This window comes from Schistocerca cancellata, chromosome 1 (assembly GCF_023864275.1).
Source record: "Schistocerca cancellata isolate TAMUIC-IGC-003103 chromosome 1, iqSchCanc2.1, whole genome shotgun sequence".
In the NCBI taxonomy this organism is placed as follows: domain Eukaryota; kingdom Metazoa; phylum Arthropoda; class Insecta; order Orthoptera; family Acrididae; genus Schistocerca; species Schistocerca cancellata.
The window spans coordinates 653,774,055-653,799,425 of record NC_064626.1 but is presented as its reverse complement, the minus strand read 5'-3'; the positions used below and the strand labels follow the sequence as shown (position 1 = coordinate 653,799,425).

General features: G+C 43.3%; 2 protein-coding genes across 3 annotated transcripts in view; one reads left to right on the top strand and one right to left on the bottom strand.

The window, feature by feature from the left end:
- LOC126183527 (egl nine homolog 1) overlaps positions 1–9,269 on the bottom strand; it is a 63,910-nt gene extending 54,641 nt beyond the window's left edge. The window contains exon 1 of the mRNA XM_049925599.1: positions 8,114–9,269. Within this exon, the coding sequence (XP_049781556.1) occupies positions 8,114–8,986 (873 nt within the window). The 5' untranslated portion in view covers positions 8,987–9,269. The remainder of the gene's footprint in view (positions 1–8,113) is intronic.
- A 348-nt stretch (positions 9,270–9,617) lies between these two features.
- Positions 9,618–25,371, top strand: part of LOC126183477 (scaffold attachment factor B2-like) — a 166,379-nt gene continuing 150,625 nt past the window's right edge. For both annotated transcript variants that reach the window (XM_049925505.1, XM_049925498.1), the window contains exons 1-2: positions 9,618–9,832; positions 9,920–9,995. In XM_049925505.1, coding sequence (XP_049781462.1) covers positions 9,707–9,832; positions 9,920–9,995 — 202 coding nt within the window. In that variant the 5' untranslated portion in view covers positions 9,618–9,706. The remainder of the gene's footprint in view (positions 9,833–9,919; positions 9,996–25,371) is intronic.

The following is a 25,371-nucleotide window of genomic DNA, read 5'->3' as shown; positions in this document are numbered from 1 at the left end:
AACTGTGCATATTTTTACAAGTGGGTAGAACAGTTCAAAAATAGTTGCTACTCAGTGACTGCCGAAGATCGTTCTGGACGACCAGTTGCAGTTTCATCTCGCTCACTTGAAAGTTGAATTGATGACATTATTTGTGCCGACCGCCATATGACTGTGGAAATGATAGTTGATACGGTTCAAGTTAGTACTGGTACAGTTCAACACAATATCTGTAACAAGCTGAAGTACTGCAAAACACGTCCTCATATTGCTCAATTAATCCATGAAACCATCGACAAAATGGGCTGGGAAGAACTACCTCATCCCCCTTTGAGTCCTGATCTTGCACCTAATGATTCCCATTTGTGTGGTGCACTGAAGAGGTTCTAGGACAACGAGGACGTGAAAAAGTTTGTGGGAAATTGGTTCAAACATAAAGATAGAGTTCTTCACAGTTGGAATAAAAAAGCTTGTAGCCCGCTGGAACAAGTGTGTAAGTGTTCAAAGGGATTATGTTGGCTGTCTGTAACTCACGTTATTCCATCCTGGATTTTCCGTGATTTGATTTTATCCAACATAAACTTCAATACCCATGTCTTAAAGAAAATTATGAAACAAATCAACACTCTCATGTGCGGACATATGTGCGCGCGCGCGCCCACACACACACACACACACACACACACACACACACACACAACAAAAAACCACTACTGAAACGTAATGAAAACACCATCTACACTCGTCCCTCATTTGAGAAACAAAAACCTTGTCAATTTAATAAAGTCTGTTCACTGGTGATACTTCACACATTCTGCCATGAGGCCATAGAACTGGAAATAATTAACTGCAGGTGCCATATTGTCGCCCCTAGTAGCAACCAACCAACTACTAGTAAATTTCATTGTAAGATCCATACTTTGTACAAAAACTTTCTAACAATTAGCAACACACCAACTAACAAACCAACTACTAGTAAATTTCATTGTAAGATCCATACTTTGTACAAAAACTTTCAAACAATTAGTAACACACCAACTAACAATCTCATAACTGAAAACAAATCAGTAGGGAATGCAAATGACATTACAACTACTCACTGGCAATGCAGCAAAAACAAAATTCCCAAAACACTAGGTAATATGCAGCACTAAGCCCAATGCCACAACAACATCACTCAAAAATAATTTATAAATATAAACATCTCATACTAGAGTGCCTTAATCCTCTGCAAACGCAATCCATTTCACAAGCACATGCCTCAATGGCATCACACAACAACAAAGTTACATCATGAGTTAAAGTGAACATGTGGTAGGACAGCTTTCGGTTGACCCTCACCCAGTAACACATAAGGATACTAAGGAATCAATGTTGTACATACAATTGTTTGTAGGACTAACTGGTTCCAGAGGATGAGCAACATGATCAATTAAAAAATGAAATATGATGCAGACAACAGAAAGTTCCGAAATAAAATTTCCCCATTAATAGCAGAATAGATTTATTCAAATCGATGTCTTTTCCTATGAAGAACCCCTCTAATGCCATGTATATTACTCCCTGGTGTCTTAACACATGATTCTCATTTTGTTCCTCCTCCTAGTCAATGCTGTTCCCAGACATACACTTTCAGAAATTTATTTCTCAAATTACAATCTATGTTTAATATTTGTTAACATTTTTTGCAAGGAGTGATTCCTATAGCTGCTCCTTATGTACTTGCTTCATCCATGCATTATTTTTCTTCCAAAGCAGCAGAATTCTTTCACTTTGTCTACTACATGGTCCTGAATTGTGACATTCAGTTTTTCACAAATTGATTTCTGCTACTGCTCCAAATTTTTGTATGTTTTTTTCTCATTTCATATTGTGTGGCCAGCATACTGTTTGTGCCATTCAACAGGTCTTTTAATTCTTTCCCCCCTTTCATAGAGAATGTCAATGTCAGCATATCTTATTTTTTCTACATTTCACCATAAATTTTAATCCCAATTCTGAATGCTATATTTCCACTGATATTACTTACAAAATATTTTCTAAAGGTCCGCTGTATCAACAAATGGCTGCTCTCCAAGAATATATAATTGTATTGCAACACTACCCAATACTGAGGTAGCCAGCACGTATTTTATAGTGACATATTTTTGTATTTGGTCACACTGTGCACGTATCTTAATTTAATTTCTGAATCTCTCCTCAGTATGTTAAACTGAATGAGAAGTGCACTACTGTTCATGCTAATCAGTCCATTAATAGAACCTCAAGTTCAATGCTACACATACCATTCACCTGAGAGTAGTATGCCAGATAAGGAGAAGGATGGTTACAATTGCTTTCAGAAAGGGAGTCTGAGGAAGGAAGCATCCTTCCACAGGCCTGCAGTGATTAAGGAGAAACTGAAGTTATGACGCGGTCAGTCCACATCAAATAAACGAAATGAATGTACTTCTTCATGGTGGAAATTTATTTTTGTGTACCCCGCCTGTGTACTTGAAAAATTAAGTTATTCACGAGTAGCTTCACATATTTGTAAACATTGTATTAACAAAATGTCAATTTGGTTTTCAGAAAGGGTTTTGAACACAAAATGCTTTCACTGATCAAATATTAAATGCTATGAATAACCTATCGTCACCCATTCGGTTATTTTGTGATCCCTCAAAGGCTTCTGATGGTGTGAATTATGAAATTCTTCTATATAAGCTTAAGCACTGTGGTATGAGTGAGATAGTGCACAAATGGTTTAATTCATACTGAACTGTAAGAATGTAGAAGGCAGAAATTAACAGTACAGATAGTCTGCAAAAATCAGCAGAGTCCTCTAACTGGGGAGGTATCAAGAATGGTGTCCCGCTGGCTTCAGTCTTGGGTCCCTTATCGTACTTAATATACATTAATGACTTGCCACTCTATATTCTTGAAGATGTAAAGCTAGTTCTTTTTGCTGATGGTACAAGTATAATAATCACACCCAACAAACAAGAATTAGCTGAGGAAACTATAAATAATGTCTTACAGAAAAATTATTAAGTGATTCTCTGTAAATAGACTCACTAAATTTTGAAAAACACAGTATATACAATTCTGTCTAGTAAATGGCAAAAACCATTGGTAAATATAGATTTTGGACATTGGTGAGAAATTGAATTGGAAGAAACACTTTGATGACTGCTGAAGTGGTTACGTTTAGCTACTTATGCTATTAGGGTTATTGCAAATTTTGGTGATAAACATGTCATTAAATTTGCCTAATGCCTATTTTCATTTACTGCTTTCATATGGCATCATATTTTGGGGCCCTTCAGCATTAAGAGAAAAGTATTCATTGCTCAAAAGCATGTAATAAGAATGTTTGCTGGAGCCCACCGAAGATCACCTTGCAAACATTTATTTAAGGAAGTCTGAATATTCAGTCCCTTCACAATATGTATATTCACTTATGAAATTTGTTATTAATAACCATCCCAATTCAAAAATAATAGCAAGTGCATAGCTACAACACTAGAAGAAAGGATGATCTTTACTATTCTGGGTTAAATCTGACTTTGCCACAGAGAGAAGTCAACTATGCTGCCACAAAAATCTTTTGTCAAGTCTGACAGACAGCCAACCAACATTTCAGAACAAATTAAAAGAATTTATAATTGACAACTCCTACACAACAGTTGAATTTTCAGATATGAAGTAATAAAAAAGGTAATATACATATTTTTTGTGTAATGAGAAATTACGTTAAACTGACACATTCCACACTGCTATCAAATTTCATATCCATGATCTATGGATCAAATATTAATGTAATATATATGTAACCACAGACTAAAGAAAAAAATTCATATGCTTTTGAAGCATCAATAATTTGTTTATTCAAATATCAAGAAATGGAAATAGATCATATTTCTGAGTGCTTTGCTGAATATATATGGTTAGCATACATCAAGAACTATGGCTTAATTCAGATATTGGAATGAAAGTGTAGTACAAGACTCTTGGATGCCTTCTGCATTATTGAGTAAGGACAGTAATTTCATTTCACTTTTCTAGTATTCCTCTGTCATACATAATTACAAAGATTATTATAATACATCTGCTTAATAAGGCACCTAAAACATTCTTCATTACTTGCAACACTCTGAGTAGTGGTTAATAATGAAAGGGGATAGGTACAACATCCTTCTACATCAGAGTACATGATCACAATATATTACTTTTACTAGAAAATTGTGTGCAATCAGCTGTAGTGCATGCTGGTAATGTGCTGTTATTATCCTGAGCACAGCTCCTCACTCATCATGGGAAGATGCCAGCACAATTTTTCAGGTAGACTGAGTGAAGGAGATGAAGACTTGTATAGGTCCTAGGTGCATGTTTACAAGCCTGGTGTCAGTTTCTGCACAGGCTGGAGTTAGTGCAAGGGGAACAGCAAGATATCTGTGGTCCAGCAGTCCTAGCAGATGCCTTTAATGTGTGTACAATGAACTGCAAAATTATAATTTACATTGTAAGTCCCTGGCACAAACTGTGAATGAATCAAAGAACACTGTACACTAGGGACCAACAAACTGAGACAGGGCAGTTGTTAAGGCACTGACCATATTTTTTGGAATTTGCTCTACATGGCCATCTTATTTTCTGTAGGTTTCCTAAACCATTCCAGGCAAATATCATGATGGTTCCTTCAAAGCCATGGACGATTTCAGTTACAAATGGCCTTCTCAAACTATGTTTAGGAGTAAGTCTTGACAGTACCCCAAGTCCAATGTATGCACTTTTACCACACATTGTGGCAAAACAGTGCTATTCTTCATCAACATCGAAATCAGTTTTGTGATTGTACATACTGACATCTTTTTGTGTGTGGCTGCGCTGGAAGCCTAGTGATATGACTAACTTTTATCATTATGGACTGACGAGTAGTTTTTAGCAAAATCATAAGTTTTGAGACCTTGGGCCTCTTAAATTATCCAGAGAAATGATTTGCCTCACCGACGGACACTATGGTCAATTATTTTCAAAAGCAGCTTCAGTGACTACTTATTTTATGTTACCAGCAAGTACCTAAACAAATTAATGTTAAGAATATCTCTCCATTCATGATACATGCAATAATACCTATGAACACTACCAAATGAAAAATAGTAGAATACAAGCTACAATAACCATTCCTTGCAATACGAACCATTGACAAGGAACCCCTTGAGTGTGAAGTCACAACAGGCTCCCCACGTATTGTCTACCGTGCAACCACAATGCAATGTTAGCTGCAAATGAGAACAGGGGAAGGGACTGGAACTATCCAACGGTGAGCACAGCATCAGAATACAGAGTGTAGTTGACCTGCTTAGTCAACAAGTATCTCACAACAGTGTTACAGTGCTATTGGTACTGATACAAGCAGAACAATGGCAACAATAAATAAAGCAAATACCGCATTATATCTACAACAAAAGTTGACAAAATTGACATTTCGTCAGAAAGGAACCCAAGGAATTTCACAGAGTGAGAAAGAAGTGGCAGATAATGTACCAGAGTTTCTGCAAGATGGTTCAGTGGAACGTATGATGTCGTATACACCTGACTCTGCGGACGATGTACACGTGGAGTATGGCGACGATGCTGTCGAACAGGAAGAGACAAATCCAGTATCCACTGAAATGTAGTAAAGGACAGTCATTGTAGAAGGAGAGAGTACTAAACATAATTACATGAATGGCAGATCACCTGCAGCACAGGGAAAAAAAAATTATGAACAGATTTCAAGTAAGTCATAGCAATATGACCATTTAATGCATGAGAAAATCTACAGATGTTAAAGGAAAGACAAGGTGTACTTGTTCAAAAACTGGTGTTTATGCATTTAAAGGATGCTCGATACAATTTACAGGATATACACGGTAGGGAGCTACTACATTATGCACATCAAACTGCATGTGACATAGATTACAGTGATGTCAAGAGATGCTGTGAGTGGTTGCATAACTTCAAACAGTACTACAGAACTAGAAGGCATAAGATGACAAAATTTCAAACAAAGCATCAACTTGATGCACAGCACATTGTGGAATCAGCCCAAAAATTTGTAGATGATATAAACAAACTTATCCTATTGTTTGGTAAGGAATTTGTTTTCAGCTGCAGCAATCACGATTTGAAGGGGAACTGTAAATGAAAGGAAGCATGGAAATCAGACGTATCAAGAGAGTTACATCAAGATCAACTAACATAAATGCAATAATGCATTCACATTCAATTATACTTACTTCTAATCTGGATGGTAAATTTGCTAGAAAGTTATTTACTGTGCTGCAAGAAGCTGGAGATGCTCTGCCCCCTACGATTCTTTCTCTTCTATGTGATCTTGCAAGGGCAAAAGGGAATATTTACATCACAGGTGGCATGAGTGGGAAAATGGGTGTAAGAGAACTACAACTATGGTATGAGCACTGCTTCTGTCCAATAGCTGCTCAAAATAATTTTTGATCGATTCATGGTCAATCCAGTCTTTTGATTGATTCCTGGTTTGTGTATAAAAATCATACTTGTATAGAGTAAACAAAAGGTGTGTGACACTGCAGTTCATACTGCCTGGAATCATTGGACAAATTCAGCCTCTGGAAGTCTGCTTTTTCTGTGGCTATAAAACATTATCTCCAGCTACACCTTACAAGGTAGTCAGTTTCACAATAAGCTCCACAACAGACTTTTCATATTTTATTGCATGCCATAACATTCCACGTGTTCTCACCATCCTGTTAAACCAATATCATTCTATATTCATTCATTAAGAGTGGATATCCAACCGAATGTCCTGCATGGTTTATAACTCCAAAGGAGTTTGCCTTTGATCTTGACAGTACAAACCTTTGTGATCACTGTGGGGTGCCATATTTCCATTTGGTGTTTGTGGTGCAAGTTAATGGTTCGTTTTTAAGATTTCTTGAATGTTGACAATGTCCATTTTGTGAAATTTAACACACACGTCCCACAGAAGGTTGATCTCTGCATCCCCAGACACTCTTTTTCTGTTGCTCTCCATATGAACACAGTGAATCACTGGCAGCTAATGTTTTTCTGTCATAATTGTTAACACAACACTTTCAATGAGCCTTACTAAAGACTGAACTTGTGACCTCGCACTCAAGAGGATTTCCCGTAAGAAACATGTGGTACACTGCTGTAGGCCCTATTTACACAATTTTTCCCTTCACTCCACGCTTTCTCCATCTCCAAATTTTGTCAAGGCAAAGCAAATTTTAAGAAACAGATTTTCCCAAGAAAGAAAAACAGGCTTTTTTGAGATTTTGAAAAACCAATTTCTTTGCAAGAGTCAATTTCACTGTAGTGTAATGGAGTACTTAATTAAATTAATGCACAGCTCAAGAACTTTAAGGACAATGAGTAAACTCAAAATTTTTAAAATTTGATAAATTTTCTTATTTTGAAACACAGAAACAAAAAATTGGCATGGTCAAAAGCCATTATGGTATGCACAATTTGTTAACTGCGGGAAAAAAAAAAAAAAAAAAAAAAAAAAAAAAAAAAAAAAAAAAAAAAAAAAAAAGAAATTTTGGACATCAGGGTCCAAAAATTAACCAAAATTGGCTGACCTGATGGACTGTTGGGAATTCGAGGTCAACTGTCACAAATGATAATTTCAGTGTCTTAAACACTGCCTTACATATGGCTAGGTGAAAGTTGGCTCCAACTATCAGTTCACATAAAAAAAAAACAGGACAATATGTAAGAAGTATTCCTTACAACCACTAATATGGTTGGTACACTTTTGTACAATAATTAATTTATATATCATGGGAATGCATGGCAAACAATATAATAAGGGCTTTGAGTACAATTTGTAGTAGGCCCTACTCACTTGTCACCCACGCACATTTAACTATCCTTAAATCCCATCATGAGAGCCTTTAGGGATTTGGAAAGAGTCAATACACTCATTCCATTATTACTTGCATGGATTTTCAAGGGCAAAAGCGAAGATGATGATGAAAAAAAATTAACTACTTGAAGAAATCTACAATTTTTTTTCAGTAACAGTCTATGTATTTGGTTTGAAATTTTATATGTTTCAGCAAACAACTAGGATTATATGAAATGCACGAGAGTTAATCCTTACCTTTGTTCTCCCGTTGATAACGTAATGACCCATCTTCCCGTTATTGCTCATTTTATTTGCGAGCATTATAACAGCATCAACTTTACTTATAAGAGTTCCTATGTTTTTGCAGGAGCTTTCTTTGCCATCAATCCAAGTTATCTGGTCTCCACGAATAGTTTTTAAGTCATTTTTACCTTTGTTACTAACTAGCTGACCATCCTTAAACATTCCTGAACTATACATACCAATAACTTCTGACAAGACTGCCATTCCTAGCTCCTCTCCCAAAAAATTGTCCACAACACACACACCGTAAGCATCCATGTCTCTGATAACATTTCGCGACACTTCCTCGAGGATGCCCTGTTGATCTCTATTTGTTCTATGAAGAAACGGTGGGCCGTCAGTTAAACTGACTTCCGGAAAAGACCTATATCCATTTGTATTTGTTGAAGCTGCATACCCCGCGTCTTGAACTGGCATATTAGTTACACTGGCTAAGCTGTTATCCACAGAATTACTTGAAGAGGAGTCTTCAAAATCGAATGTAGGGCTTAAAATTTCAGTTCTGGCACTAAGAATTTCGGTTTCCGAGCTACCTTCGTACGTAATAGGACTCGTGTTCCAGCCTGCCAATGAATTATCTTCTCTACTCTCCCGTGCCCAGTTTCCAATTCCACTGCGAGGGATTTCTGCATTCGGCGATGAAATTATTCCATGATGTATCGCAGCTCCTGAATTGACAGCGCTGTTTTGAAGACAAAATGCCTTATGCTTTTTCCAGTGCTTGGTTTGATGATCCTTCGAGCAATAGTAAACACTTCTGCACCGTGAGCATCGAAGAACACGATCACTTGCCCCACAAAGCTCACAGTTTGTGGATGTACTCATTTCTTCACTATCACACGCAAAATTTACGCCGACATGACTCTTCCCTTCATTTTTTCACCTTTTTTTTAGGCTCGGACTACGCAGATAGATGTTCAGCTGGAAGTTCTTAGGTAAATGTTCAGCTGCACACGAATTGAACAATAATCACAATAAAATATTTAAACAGCACTAAAATATTTTTTGTCGCACAAAATAAAAAAAAATACTCTATATTCTACAAAGAAACCAGTTTCTACTTTCACATCACATCACTCTCCACAGTGTCTAAGATCTATGGCAACAGCGATGACACACCAAACATCACAAGTTATAGTTCTCCGGGGTATAGAAACCTATATTTTTTCGCTACAGGCTCCTCCTGCCTAATTTTGGGTTGGGATTCCAATTTAAAATTAATTTCACTTTAACCGGTACGTGTAATATTATTTTCAAATCGTTGTTTATCCTATATGATTATGGGGTAAAATATATACATCACTGTTCAATGGAGTATTAAATATTTATCATTAAGAAATTAATTAGTTTAGGCCGGGAGTACACGATTTTGAATTCTTTGTTCCAGTGTTGTTAAAGTGTTGTCAACTAAATGGTGTCGTATCTTTGGTACCATCCACCCAAGGGGAAACTATGTGCAATTATCTCTGTCGTTGATTCGTGTTTAGTGATATCGACGCAGGAACTGCAGATAATAATAGTGTGAAAAGTATTTGCTGAGGAAAAATGGCCACTGATAACGAAAAAAGAAAGCTTGTAGATCTGCGCGTAGTAGATTTACGTTGTGAACTGGAAAAACGTGGGTTGGACAAGACCGGCGTGAAGTCGGTACTGATTCAGAGATTGCAGAAAGTGAGTGAAGTATGGCGTCATTGGATCATTTCAGATTTTGTTGTGAAATTACGCTAATTCAGTTTTCACCTTTTTTTTAATTTTAAGGTCCTGAAAGAGGAAGGACATGATCCAGAGGAATATACCTTTGAGTCAGAGAAGAAGACGCCTAAGAAGACTTCTAGTAAGTATATATATGCTTGAATTTCCATACTGTGTGGCGTAAAATGGCGATCATGTCGGTAGTAAATGTTACTAAATTAAAGTCAAGGATAGTTTGACTTCTTGCACTTGCAACAGAACATTTGCACCTATAGTTTTAAATAGTTGGCTTACTTGGCGTGTCCGATTGCATTACGTTCTGGTCGTGTTGTCGGCGCGATAGTGGGCGACCACGCTCCCTTCTTTTCCCCAAATTCTTTATGGAGACAGACGGAAATCGGGCATAGATCTTGGTCTGTTACGGTAACTGTAAGATCAGTATCGTAGTCAGAAAGTTGTTACCAAAATTTGCAGCATACATAATTCAGTTGTACTTATAAATGAATAAAACTGCAAGAAAAACTCAATGAGTACAGAAACAAGAATAATTTGGCACATATCAGGTTTGGTAAACTCTTGGACCATGGGGAAAATGTGTGTATGTTTTCCTGGTTTGAAATCTGACAGTGATAAGGGTTAGTGGTGTGCTGACCACTCGCTCCATGTAACACAACATTCCATGAAACCATTGGTAGGTCTTCATTGCAGCAAATAAATTTAAAGATGTTCCACATTTTGTGTTAAAACAATATTGCGAATTTCCATTAGGGCATGGCTGCTGGGAAGGAAAAAAGTTACACAGCTCATATTAGTATATTGTGTATTCAGCTAAATCTGATAAGACCTACGTTAATCCAGATCTACTTTGTGTACAGTGTAACTACTAACAGGTTGCATCTAATAACAAAATTTCTTATTCGAATTCTATAGCGTAACAAGATAGTAAATCCTATATTCAAATGCTTATATTGGTGTAGTGCAAACTAAGATTGGGGATGATAATGGTTCATTAAAGGTATGTTCACCCAATGCCTCTTTTGTTGCGCACACGGGGATAAACGGACATGCCCAAAAATCTAAAATTTGTGGGAAGAACTCATGTATGCATGGGTGTTTTCATGTCGCCTCATTGTGAAGCAGTCGCACTCTTCTCATATATAGGTGTAATTAAGATTCATTCCATATCCATGCAACCCTGTTGCATACTGGATCAGTGAAACACACACAAATAATTGAAAGTAAAAGTGATTGTTCCTGAAACTGACAATTATGTGGAGGTTAATTTACTTTCAATGCATCATTTGCATTCAGTCATGAAATATGATACATAGATTAACATCCTAACAAATTTGGGAATATGATAAATGCCAGAATCCACTAGAATAGAGACTGTGTTTTTCAGATTCGTATTTTATGCATCATCGATGTGCTGCATTTTTATTTGTAGTTGTTTGTTGAAGAGCTGCACATACCCATCATTTCTTTTGTTCAGATGTCAGGCTCCTCAGTTATTGTTCTTTTAAGTCACAATAGAATGAAATTTGTTCAGCATTCAAATAAACTTTTCGTAAATTTTTTGATTACACTTCTCAGTTTTCTTGCTTCGAGGCTTATGGTGTCTTATTCTGTACAGAAATATGATCAGATACTTTTTATCTAATACATGATGCTCAGAGCAACACCTCATGCATTTTTAGTCTAATCTGGATAAGTGGAGTTTCACACAACTTTTTTGTGTGTCTGTAATCACCTATAAACTTCCGTATGCATCTCTTACAGTTAACAGACATTATTGCATATAAATCGCCTTATAGCATCACCTCAACACATTACACATACTCATAAGGGTGCTCCATGTACGGCCTCCATTTCCAGAAAATTATGTGGGCACAGATGCACTGTTGGAGTTTATGTGCTTGTGCAAAGCTGAACACAAAAAGACATTCTGTGGGTGCACCTTAATTTTGATAGGTTTGGTAGTCAACAGCTCTAAATAAAGTAGTAGGGTCATTCCGTGTCAAGTGGACTGCTTTTCAATGTCTCAGCTTGACCCTTTCAGAGTGTAATGAAATTTGAGTAAGTTCGACAATGCCTTAGGTGGAGGTGTATGAAATTTCAGATTTATCTCTCTAGATTTCATTTCTATCCATTTTCATAAATAGGGATTCAAAGTTCGCACCCCTTATGCGTATGCTTAAATGTTAGCTTTGAATAACTTACATGAAGGGTACTTCTCACTTGCAAGCATCTACTTTGTGTAATTTAACAATTTTTGTGCTGAATGTTACTAATTAGATTTTTAAATACTCCAGGTGACAGCTGAACTACTTCAAAAAGTGACAGATAATTTATTAACCAGCCAGGAATTTGTGATCACACACTCAGTGCCGTGTTCTTGTACTTTTTGTTCTATAGCCTCTGTCCCGTATCTAGATCTATCCACAGTGAAGTGTGTGGCAGAGGATGTGTCCCACTGTGTATGTTATTAGGGTTTCTTCACGTTCCATTAATTTATAGTGTGTGAGAAGAATGATTGTTCGAAAGTCTCTGTGCATGCTGCAATTATTGTAATCTTATTCTCACGATCCCTACACGAGTTCTACATAGGATGTTTCAGTATATTCCTAGAGCCATAATTTAAAGCTGGTTCTTGAAACATTAATAGACTTCCCTGGGATGGCTTATGTCTATCTTCAAGAGTCGTCCAGTTCAGTTTCTTCAGTATCTCTGTGACACCCTCCCACTGAACAGGCATGTGACCATTCGTGCCACCCTTTTCTGTATACACTCAATATCCCCTGATAGTCCTATGTGCTATGGGTCCCACACACTGGAGCAATATTCTAAAATCGGATGCATGAGTGATTTGTAGTCTGATAGCACTTCCCCTGTATTCTACCAATAAACTGAAGTCTACTACCTGCCTTACACATGATTGAGTCTATGTGATCATTACATTTTGTACTGCTACAAAGTGTTACACACAGGTATTTGTAAGAGTTGGTAGATTCCAACTGTGAATCACTGGTAATATAATCATAGGACACTATTTTTTTAGTGATGTTCACAGATTCACATTGTACAGCAAGTTGTCAGTCTTGACACCATTTTGAAATCTTATCAAGATTGACTGAATATTTTTGCAGCTTGTTTCAGACAGTACTTCATCATAAATAATTGCTTCATCTCCAAATTGTCTGAGGTTACTATTAATATTGCCGGCAAGGTCATTAATATAAAACATGAAGAGCAAAGGTCCCAACGCACTTCCCTGGGGCACACCTGATGTTACTTTTACTTCTGATGATGACTCTACATCAAAGATAACATGTTGTGTTCTCCCTACCAAAAAGTCCTCAATCTAGTCACAAATTTCATTTGATACCCCATATGATTGTATTTTTGATAATAAGCATAGATGTTGTACTGTGTCAAATTCTTTTCGGAAATCAGGAGATACTGCTGCTGCTTGACAGACTATCTTGATCCAAAGCTTTCGGTATGCCATACGAGAAAAGTACAGGTTGTGTTTCACAAGATCGATATGCTTGGACTCTATGCAGGTTGGGATTGAGGTCATTATGTTTGAGCTTAGTGTGTGTTTTAAGATTCTGCAACAAATCATTGTCAAGGATATTGGACAGTAGTTTTGTGGACGTCTTCTACAACCCTCTTGTAAACAAGTGTGACCTGTGCTTTTTTCTCTCTCTCTCTCTCTCTCTCTCTCTCTCTCTCTCCAGGACACTGTGTTTTGTTCAGGGGATGTGTGATAGGTTATAGTTAGAAGAGGGCTCTCGAGTGCAAATTCAATATAGAATCTGATGGGGATTCATCGGGCCCTGGAGCTTTGTTTAGTTTTAACGATTTCAGATGTGTCTGAACACCACTGATACTTAACACTTCACTCATCTTTTGAGTGTTACGAGGATTAAATGGGGCAATTCTCCTGGGTTTTCCTTTGTAAAGGAATGTTTGAAACAAGATTTTACTTTTGCTTTTGTACCTCAATGTGAGTTCCTATCTCATTAGCGATTGAGTAGATGTATCTTTGGTGCAGCTAACAACCTTTACGTATGAACAAAATTTCTTCTAGTTTTGTGAAAGGTTGTTTGACAGTATTCTATTACTTTAGTCACTGAAGGCTCCATATATTGCCCTCTTGACAGCCAAACTTGTTTCATTCATCATCTATCTATGTTTTGTTTTACATCTATTATGTAGTAGTCTGTTTTTTAGAAGTTTGCTAATAGTTTGCTTATATCATGGAGGATCCCTTCCATTATCAACTGTTCTACTGGGTTCATATCTATCCAGTGCATTGTCAACTATCTCCTGCTCTGTGCTGAAAGTTTCAAGTTCCTCTTCGAGATGTGACACTACTGTTTTTTTAATCTAGTCTACTGAATATGTATATCTTACTTCCTATTTTACGTACTCTTTGTACTTTGATAACCATTGTTGTCGCAGCTGCATCATTGTCACTGATACCAGTTTCGATGTGGACATCCTCATATCAGGTCTATTAGTTGCCATTAAATCTGATATATTTCTGTCATGAGTGATATTCTGAACTATCTTTCTAGGGAAGTTCTCAGAGAAGGCATTTAGTAATGTTTCAAAGTATATCTTACTACACAAAATTGTAATTTTGCCAAATGATTGTTGGATCATTAAAGTTCCTACCATTGGTTACAGTATAATTGTGGAACTTACATACAAGTGAACTGAGAGTTCCTCTAAATTATATGGTTACATCAGGAGCTTTGTCTGGTGGGTGATAGAAGGAAGAAATTACCATTTTTATGCCCACCCCTCGTGCAGAGTCTTACCATGTCAATCTCGAATTCAGCTTCAATTTCTATCTTGCTAGATTTGAGTTTCTTGCCTACTGTGTCAAATATGCCACTTCTGTTTCTCATTTGCCTATCCAACAGTGGAAAATCTGGGATGGAATGTACAATATTATGAAAAGGAAAGTTGTCACTCATGATATAGTGAAGATACTGAGTTACAGGTAGGCAAAACAAAAAGACTGTCACAAATAAATAAAGCTTTCGGTCAGTAAGGCTTTAATCTAAAATAGACGACACACACACACACACACACACACACACACACACACACACACACACACACACACACACACACACACACACACACACACACACACACGAGACTGCAATCTCTGGCAGTGGAAACCACTCTTCACAGCCGTCATTCCACCATCACACCCAGTCTTTTTACTTCTCTCCTTTTCTGCTGCCCACTCTCCCCTGCTCTCCGTCCAACCTGCGGCACTACACTGTCTGCTACCCCTACTGCACTCTCTCTCCCCGGCCAACTCCTTACCCCCACCCAGTCGCCACTCCCATCACGCACTGCTACTGCTGCTCTCCGTGTGGTTCAGTTGCCTGATACTGGAGTTGTGTGTGCGAGTTGAGTTTGCACAATTTGTGAAAAGTCTTTTTGTTGTGCCTATCTGCATTTCTTTTTCATAGTGTCATTTGCCTGTCCTTTAGGTATAGGCTTGAATTTTTCCCAAAAAAAACTCACTGCCACCAGTTTCTGGTTTCAACCAACTTTCTGTATCAAGTATTATGTGAGGTTTACGGTTCTTCAGGAGTGCTTCAAACTCTGGCACTTAACCATTAGGATTTTAATACTCTCGTGGGGGAGGCATTTCTTTTCGTCTCAGGCTGATACTTTTTGGGTTTTACTACAACTGTCGTTACCTGAATTGGATGAAGATTTGCCTAATCTAAAAGATCCATGTGTGCACACCATGCACAGTCAGCTATCTGAGTAGCAGTCTCTCATGTGTAGTGCACACCTGGTCCATTTAGGTGGGACCCTACTGTTCTCAACCCTATGGTGCAAGTCCAGGAAGTTACAGCCTTGCTGGTAGAAGAAACTTCGAAGTCTGTGGGTTCATCCTTACACTCGACTCTGAACCAAAAGGCCGCAATCAGTTCTGGGAAGAATCGTAAATTGTGAGTGAGCTCCATTGAAACTCCATGTGCAAGGCTGGTCTTCTCAACCTTCTCTGCCAGTTGCTGAAATGACCCAAGTATGACCCCAGAGCTCAGACAACAGGCATCATATGTTCAAACATACTCAAACAATCTGCAGTTAGTTGCATCCTGTTCCGTGATTGGCTGCCAGAATAGCCTTTTCAGAATGTTGGATGAGGCCTCCAGGCTGTTAAGACTTCTGCATCACTTGTTAGCAGCAGACAGTGGCTGTGCCAAAGACCTGAGAGAGCGTGGAGTTTTATAATTATTTATTGAACTTTCTTTACAATATCTCCTTCGTCAGCGCTGCTCAGCCCTGCAGATCCCTCCGCCTGAATGCTGCTGTGTAGATTCTCTGACAATGCGCGCAACACGTGCCACTGATTACACTCGAGAGCCTCAGGCCACCAGTGCTCCGCTGACGCCAGGATGCCCTGTGGTTGAGATGAACTCGTCGCCGCTTGGCGCCCCAGTACGGGGCACGCCTACACGGAGTCGCATCACCATGAGGTCAGCTTCAAACGCCTGCTGCACCAGCTTCTGGGAAGCTGTCAGTCGGGAGGTCCCCGTCATGGGACAGACCAAGAGCCGGGGTTGCCGTGAAGTCTTGAAAAAAACTATGTCATCCAGATACACCATGCATTTTTTCAGTTTCAACCCGCGAAGGACTCCATCCAACAACCTGTGAAATGTTGCTGGAGCGGTTTTTAGTCCAAACAGCATTCTTTTATACTCGAAGTGACCACAATGCGTCATAATTGCTGTTTTTGGCCTGTCCTCCGGACATACTTCAATCTGGTGATAACCGCTTCGCAAAATCCATAGTGGAGAAAAATTTACACTGCCCTAGGTTGTCTAACGTTTCTGTGATATTCGGAATCGGAGATACGTCCACCACTGTCCATTCATTCAAATGTCTGTAATCGCAACAAAAGCGTCCGGTGTCTTCTTTGGAACTAGGACCACGCTACTAGACCAAGGGACTATTACTGTGCTGGATTATCCCATCTTCCAGTTGTTGCTCTATTAATTTGCTCTACTACTGGTTTTAATTGTTTCTATAGTCTGTATAGCTTACGCTTACACCGGAGCGTGATTCCCTGTCGGAATACGATGCTGTGTTATCCTCTACCAAGAATAAACCCCTTCTGTGGCACATCGACATCCACCGGTAACCCAGATCAACTTCCCTGTTCCTGTTCATACTTTGTCACACGAAATCACCTTTAATGCACTTGTACGCAGTTTAGTTGGTATCACCTTAGCTATCGGTGCACCTGGTGACTCTGAAACATTTGCAATGGCTGTACCCATTGAGAAGAAGTTCCCATCGAGTTCCAGCGTATGTTGCGAAAGGTCAATTTTTGGTGTGGTGTTTTAATCAGAAAGTCCAACCCAAGTATCGCTGAAAATCCCTGTCCCACAGTTGACAACACCTCCATTTGCTCCCGGAACCACGCGTTCCCTATCTTAAACTTAAGCTGTGCTGTCCCCTAGTGCATCTAATTTTTTTATCACCTAATGTGACTAACCAAACGAAAGTGCTGGCAGGTTGATAGACACACAAACAAAACACACACACAAAATTCAAGTATTTGCACCAACGGTTGCTTCATCAGGAAAGACGAAAGGGTGTGGGTTTTTAAGGGAGAGGGTAAGGAGTCCATTCCAATCCCGGGAGCGGAGAGACTTACCTTAGGGGGGAAAAAGGACAGGTATACACTCGCTTGCGCACGCCGCGCGCGCACACACACACACACACACACACACACACACACACACACACACACACACACACACCACAAAAGCAGGACATTTGTAAAGGCAAAGAGTTGCTGCCCAGCCCTGCGGATCCTCCACCTGACTGCTGCTGTGTACATTCTCCGACAATTGCGCGCAACGCGCGCCGCTGATCACACTAGAGCCTCAGGCCACCAGTGCTCCACTGACACCAGGATGCCCTGTGGTTGAGATGAACTTATCGCCACTTGGCGCCCCCAGTATGGGACACGCCCATGGAGTTGCGTCACCATGAGGTCAGCTTCCGACACCTGCTGGACCGGCAGCTGGGAAGCCGTCAGTCCGTGAGGTCCCATCATGGACGGACCATGCGACGTGGGGCTGGGTTTGCCGCGAAGTCCCGGGTGTCAGTCCCCACCGGCGCCTGTGACCACGACTGCGCTGTGGCTGGGTCCTGCTGGAAGTTCTCGCAGTAGTTAGTTAGCCATGGTGGCCGACCGAACTCTGACCGACCTCCAGAGCTGAAGTTGACTTTTGGTGGCGAACGGATGGCTCCTGCAAGTTGGAACAGGCTTCCGGAATCGTCACCGACGAAGATTGAACATTCGGACACGGACCCACGTCCGTCCTCAGATCCTAACTGCTTCCTAATGGCTTCTGTATGTTGCTGCCTGCGCTCCACTATTTATATCTGGCAGGAGGGACGTTTTTTTACCCTCGGTGGTAGCTTTTTGTTATTACTCCCACAGTATTTTTGCAGCGTAAATAAGCGTGCTGGCCTCGCTTCCCCTTACACAGCACTCTCCAGGCTTCGCTTGGCGCTCGGTCTGTGTGCGTCCTTGCATCAGCCTGTTGGTAGACTGCTGCTGTCAGCAAGGCTATCTGTGCTTGCCTACTTCGCAACGCCTCGGTCGCCGGCGTGCCTCTGTTTTGCCATTCTCCACTGTGTGAAGCAACACTTACTACATGAGGCCACAACAAGGCCATACACACTGAGTGTGCCATGTGTCCTTTCTTGTCCCTTGCTGCCGTTTCTCTAGGAGGTACCATCATTCGCTCTACATTTGAACTGCTGACAATTAATAGGACCCTACTCTTCTGCATTTGCCATCTCTTGGCAGTGGACAAAATAGGTGTCCACAAAACAGGCGAAGTGAGTCCCACTGGTTGTGTTTGTATCAGCGAAAGACTTGTTGGGTAGGTGGAACACAACAGCATCCTGAGTCCTCCCTCGTCCCCCATCCTCTCTGTACAGAACACCTAACTCTGCCATTGAAATGCCACATTCTGTCAAGTCGAGAAGTAATGACAGATTGCATACATTCTGCAGAGGTGACACGGGAGCAGTTAGTACTTGAAGTACTTCTGGTAAGCTACACGATTCTCAGGAGCTCTTTCAATATGACTTGCAGCAGCTGCCAATTGTTTCACAGTAGTCAGGACACTGCTTACTAATGTTGCTTACAAATGTCAGCCAACTCATCCTATGTTCAAGAACAGCATTAACAGTGGGGCTGCCTTTTAACTGGTTGCAGTGTACTGGGTGTATATGCCCCAGAACAACTGGGAAATCTGGGAAAAACATGAATTTTTACATCCGGGTAAAACCTGGGAATTTTTTAAGATTTCTGGAATGGTTTTGCTTTCAGTTAAATTTTTTGTAATTTTTGCAAGTAGGAATGGATACTCCAAAGAAGAATTTTACTTTCAACTGCTACGACAGAATAATAGCTATAAAGCATAAATGAGAGAATGGCATTGAAATAAAACTTAGCTTTTGCAAAGAATGTGTGTTATTTAGAACAACAAAACAGTGTACATGCAAGCATCTGCCAGCCACAAACTGTGTCAAAGGGTTTAGGATGATAACTATGCCATACTTCACAAACTGCTCTCAATGAGTGTGACATCACAGGTGTTGAAATTTCTAACAGGTTGCAGGAAAACATTGCAGAGGCTGGTTTAAGAAGCATTACTTTTCAGTGTAAATTTTCCTTTTGTGCAAGATAAATTGTGTGTGACAGTGTGTGATGAATTTCTTAGATCACGGAGCATTTGACTGTCATTCAAAACTTAACTCTTTGAAGACCAACCACTTCAAAAAAAAATTTGATCCCAGAAAACCAGCCATTTAAACCATTGTGTAATATTTTGCTGGCAAAGTAGTGTTTGCTCATATATTGTAAAGGAAAACATGCACTAAAAAGATGGAGCTTCAAGGATAGGTTTTCGTGTTATAGGTCTTTCATAGACTTCAAATTATGCAATAATGATGGCGAAAAGTGTAATTATCCTTCAGAAAAAGGGTGAAATGAACTCAGCAGTTTTGCACATAATTGGCTTTTCAATAGATAAGTTGAATTGCTCGACAGAACGTGTATTCATCCAGGCAACCCATGAAATGTCCGGTGCAAAGCAGTGAAATTTGTGATTGTGCTTGTCAGAAATCTGCTATTTCAAGGCTTGACCCAAAGCTGATGTTGAACCCTCACTCTTCCATCTAGCCATGATCCACACCTACCCCACTGCCCTAAGCCAGCCCCTGTTAACTGACCATCACTTCCCTAATCCCTCAACATGAAAAACCGACCTTACGTCTGCAGAAAGAATTGCAATTTACCACCTAAAAAACTGTTCTGGGCCTTATAAATCTACCTGCTGGCAAAGGCTCCACCACTTAGGTTATGAACCTCTGGGATTAACTGGCAGAGGATCTCCATCAGCTGTCAGATTTGTCCACCTACAAATCCTGCCACTCTCCCCCCTCCCCCCTTTCCCCCCTTTCCCCCCTTTCCCCCCTTTCCCCCCCTTTCCCCCCTTTCCCCCCTTTCCCCCCTTTCCCCCCTTTCCCCCCCTTTTCCCCCCTTTCCCCCCTTTTCCCCCCTTTCCCCCCTTTCCCCCCTTTCCCCCCCTTTCCCCCCTTTCCCCCCTTTCCCCCCTTTCCCCCCTTTCCCCCCTTTCCCCCCTTTCCCCCCTTTCCCGCCCCTTTCCCGCCCTTTCCCCCCCTTTCCCGCCCTTTCCCGCCCTTTTCCCGCCCTTTCCCGCCCTTTCCCGCCCCTTTCCCCCTCTCTCCCCCTCTCTCCCCCTCTCTCCCCCTCTCTCCCCCTCTCTCCCCCTCTCTCCCCCTCTCCCCCTCTCTCCCCCCTCTCTCCCCCTCTCTCCCCCTCTCTCCCCCTCTCTCCCCCTCTCTCCCCCTCTCTCCCCCTCTCTCCCCCTCTCTCCCCCTCTCCCCCTCTCTCCCCCTCTCCCCCCTCTCTCCCCCCTCTCCCCCCTCTCTCCCCCTCTCTCCCCCTCTCTCCCCCTCTCTCCCCCTCTCTCCCCCTCTCTCCCCCTCTCTCCCCCTCTCTCCCCCCTCTCTCCCCCTCTCTCCCCCTCTCTCCCCCTCTCTCCCCCTCTCTCCCCCTCTCTCCCCCTCTCTCCCCCCTTCTCCCCCCCCTCTCTTATGGGAGCTTCGTCTACTCGTCCGCTCGGCCGTCCCTCTTACGCCGGCTCAACTCCATCCACCATCGGGGGATACGTCTTGCGACCGGAGCCTTCTACACTAGTCCTGTCGAGAGTCTTTATGCTGAAGCTGCCGAGTTACCGTTGACCTACCGGCGCGACGTACTGCTGTGTCGGTATGCCTGCCGGCTGTCGTCTATGCCCGACCACCCCTCTTACAAGTCCTTCTTCGCCGATTCTCTCGACCGTCAGTACGGGTTGTATGTGTCTGCCCTGCTGCCCCCCGGAGTCCGCTTCCGTCGCCTGCTTCGACAATTGGATTTTGCCCTCCCTACCACCTTCAGAGAGGGTGAGAGCCCGACACCACCTTGGCTCCAGGCTCCGGTTTCATATTTATCTCGACCTCAGCTCACTCCCGAAGGAGGGTACTCCGGCTGCAGTGTATTGCTCACGGTTTGTCGAAACTTTGTGCTCGGACTTGCCGGTCACGCCTTTATTTACACCGATGGCTCCAAAAACTGACGATGGTGTCGGCTGTGCAAACTGACGATGGTGTCGGCTGTGCCTTTGTCGTCGGGGCCCGCCACCTTTAAATACCGGCTCCTCGACCAATGTTCCAGTTTACGGCCGAAGCTGTTTGCTCCTCCATCAGGCCGTTCAGTATGCCCGCCGCCACCCGCCATTCATCATATGTACTTTGCTCTGACTCACTCAGTGCTCTTCAGAGGCTTGGAGCTCCCTATCCAGTCCATCCCTTGATTCAACGGATACAGCAGTCCCTCCATTCTTTCGCTGATAATGGTTCTCTTGTTCAGCTTTCCTGTGGGTTCCCGGACATGTAGGAGTGCCTGGGAATGAGGCTGCGGATGCTGCAGCCAAGGCTGCAGTCGTCCTGCCTCGGCCAGCCTCCCATTCTGTCCCGTCATCCGACGTTCGTAGGGATGTATGTAAGAGGCTTGTGTCGTTGTGGTGGGATGCTTGGTCATCCCTCCAAGGAAACAAGCTCCGGGCAGTAAAAACCGCTCCAACTGCTTGGACAACATCCTCCCGACCATCTCGGCGTGAGGAGGTCCTTCTGACCAGGTTGCGGATTGGGCATTGCCGGTTTAGCCACCGCTACCTGCTCTCCGGTGACCCAGCCTCGCAGTGCCCCTTGTGGTCAGGCATTAACAGTGCGCCATGTTTTTATTGTCGTGTCCCCGCTTTAGTCAATCTCGTGTTGTCGTGTCCCTGCCATCTACTTTACCGATATTTTAGCTGATGACGCTCGAGCAGCTGCTCGTGTTTTGCGTTTTATAACTTTGACTGGCATGTCCGAAGACATCTAACTTTTTTACTTATTTTGTCTGCATCTTTGTCAGGCCCTTATGGTGTCCCCTCCATCCCCTTGAGTTTTACTAGATTCCATGTGCTCTAACAACAGTGACTGGGCGCTAATGACCTCAGCAGTTGAGCGCCCTTAAACCCATCCAAAAAAATCTCTCCCCCCCTCTCCCCCCTCTCTCCCCTCCTCTCTCCCCCCCTCTCTCCCCCCCTCTCCCCCCCTCTCCCCCCCTCTCCCCCCCTCTCCCCCCTCTCCCCCCTCTCCCCCCTCTCCCCCCTCTCCCCCCTCTCCCCCCTCTCCCCCCTCTCCCCCCTCTCCCCCCTCTCCCCCCTCTCCCCCCTCTCCCCCCTCTCCCCCCCTCTCCCTCCTCCCCCCCTCTCCCCCCTCTCCCCCCTCTCCCCCCTCTCCCCCCTCTCCCCCCTCTCCCCCCCTCTCCCCCCTCTCCCCCCTCTCCCCCCCTCTCCCCCCTCTCCCCCCCTCTCCCCCCTCTCCCCCCTCTCCCCCCTCTCCCCCCCTCTCCCCCCCTCTCCCCCCTCTCCCCCCTCTCCCCCCTCTCCCCCTCTCCCCCCTCTCCCCCCTCTCCCCCCTCTCCCCCTCTCTCCCCCCCTCTCTCCCCCCCTCTCTCCCCCCCTCTCTCCCCCCCCCTCTCCCCCCCTCTCCCCCCCTCTCCCCCCCTCTCTCCCCCCCCCCTCTCCCCCCCTCTCCCCCCCCCCTCTCCCCCCCTCTCCCCCCCCTCTCTCCCCCCCTCTCTCCCCCCCTCTCTCCCCCTCTCTCCCCCCTCTCCCCCCCTCTCTCGTGCATTAAGATCTTTAGCCCACTTTCTCGTCGTCACATTGCAGTCCTGCCCATTCGCCATCTCTTGGTCGAGGACACCTTCCTGGGTGCGTTTTCCACCATGCACTATGCAGTGTCATTTTCTGTGCCGACGATGACCATGGACTCCATTGTACCTGATATCCAGCGTGGTAGCCAGTCTGTTGTGGTGGGGCCGCTATGTATCCTGTTGGTTGTAGCTCCCGAAAACACAGGGATCACTCTGCTGATGCCTGTGCCTTTGGCTCCCTGCGTGTGCCAAGGAGTAGGTGCCCATCACCCTGAGGCATCAGGAATCCCAGCAATGGCCATCCTGCTGGATGGCCTTTGCTGTGGTTGGGTGGCACCCGTGCGGAGGGCCCCTGGTGAGAGTGAGTGGCATCAGGGTGGACGACACGCCATGAAGTGTAGTATGTCATCTCTTGCTGGTTGTCCGCTGCCAGCAGTCTCTAAGCGGGCAAAGTCTAACTACAATGCTAAGAAATATGACCCCAAGTCGTTACCTTCCCTGGCTACACCATGGGGAAAATGCCAGGGTAAGGATAGCAGTGAAGCTTACTCGCCCCAGTACCTCATATTTAAGAGAATTGATGGGGAATCTTTCATGTCCGTGAAGCCTATGTTTTTTGTGGAGCATTTATAGGACGAGTTTGGGGAGGTGGAGGGCTTGTCCAAAATGCGCTCTGGGTCAATCTTGATAAAAACAGCATCCTCTGCCCGGTCACAGACATTACTCACTTGTGAAAAGTTGTGGGATGTTTCTGTTAACATCAAGCCCCATAAGAACATAAATATGGTCCAGGGTATTATATTCCACAGGGACCTTCTTTTGCAGTCTGATGAATAGCTGTCCGCAAATTTAGAGCGGCGACTCGTACATTTCGTCCGGCGTGTCCAGAGGTCTGAGGGATAAGCAGGTTGCCACCAGTGCCTTTATCTTGGCCTTCGAGGCTGGCGCATTGCCCGAGAAGGTCAATGTGACGGTCTACCGCTGTGACGTCAAGCCACATCTCTCTCTTGATGCAGTGCTTTAAGTGCAGGAAGTTCAGCCATATGTCTTCCCACTGGACTTCCAGCATCACATGTCGAGATTGTGGACGTCCATCACATCCCATTACTCCATGTGCCCCGCCTCCCATATGTGTCAGCTGTGGAGAGCATCATACACGTAGCTCGCCAGACTGCAGGATTTTACAGAAAGAGAGGGAAATAATGGAATATTAGATGCTGGACTGAGACCTACACTGAGGCTAAGAGGAAATTTGGGCACCTACATCTTGTGACTGTGACCTTCTCTTTCACTGCTGCTAAGGGAACAGTTGTCATATCAGTTCCTCGCATTACTGTCGCCTCTCGGAATGAGAAGAAGTCTACAGCTTCCCCCTTGGTGGTGGTGGTGGTGGTGGTGGTGGTGGTGGTGGTGGTGGTGGTGGGCACTTCTCTCTCTGTTGCCCGCACCACCTACTTTGGGAGCAACACCCCCCCCCCCCCTTTCCCAACCATTGGGGATATCAGTCCCCATTTCTGAGCCCCACTTCGGCTCCTCTCGCTAGGAACTGGTCCCTTGGGTCACTCCCTTCCCAGGTTTCTGCTAGTGGGAAAGGTGACACCCGTCAGTGGCTGAAGAGCCCTAAAGCAGTTGGTCGTAGGGCTTCACACTCATCCTCAGTCCCGGAGACAGAATCAGTGAAGTCCTCCCATCCAGGGAAACCCAAGGAGCAGCGAGAGAAATCCAAAAAGAAGGTCCCCAAGACCAAGGCACCCACACCACCGTTACCTACAAGCTCTGCATCTGTGGATGATGTGGAAATTCTGGCGGACCCTCAGACACAATGGACGTAGACTGCTCAGGCAAAGAGTTAGTGGCAGCAGGTGACCCTGATGCGTAAAATGCCTCATTGAATGTTCCATGCCTTCCCAGTCTCACGATGACATCATCCTCCAGTGGAATTGTGGTGGTTCTTCCACCGCCTGGCTGAGCTACGCCAACCGTTAAGGTTTACTCCTGCTTTCTGCAGTGCCCTCCAGGAAACCTGGTTCCCGGCAAGGCAGACCCCTGCTGTCCACGGTTATAAGGGATACTACAGCAACTGTAGTGAATATAATAGTGTGTGAGGTGAAGTTTGTGTTTTCTCCTAAACTCAGTCTATAGTGAAATTGTGCCCCTTCAAATCCCTCTTGAAGTTGTG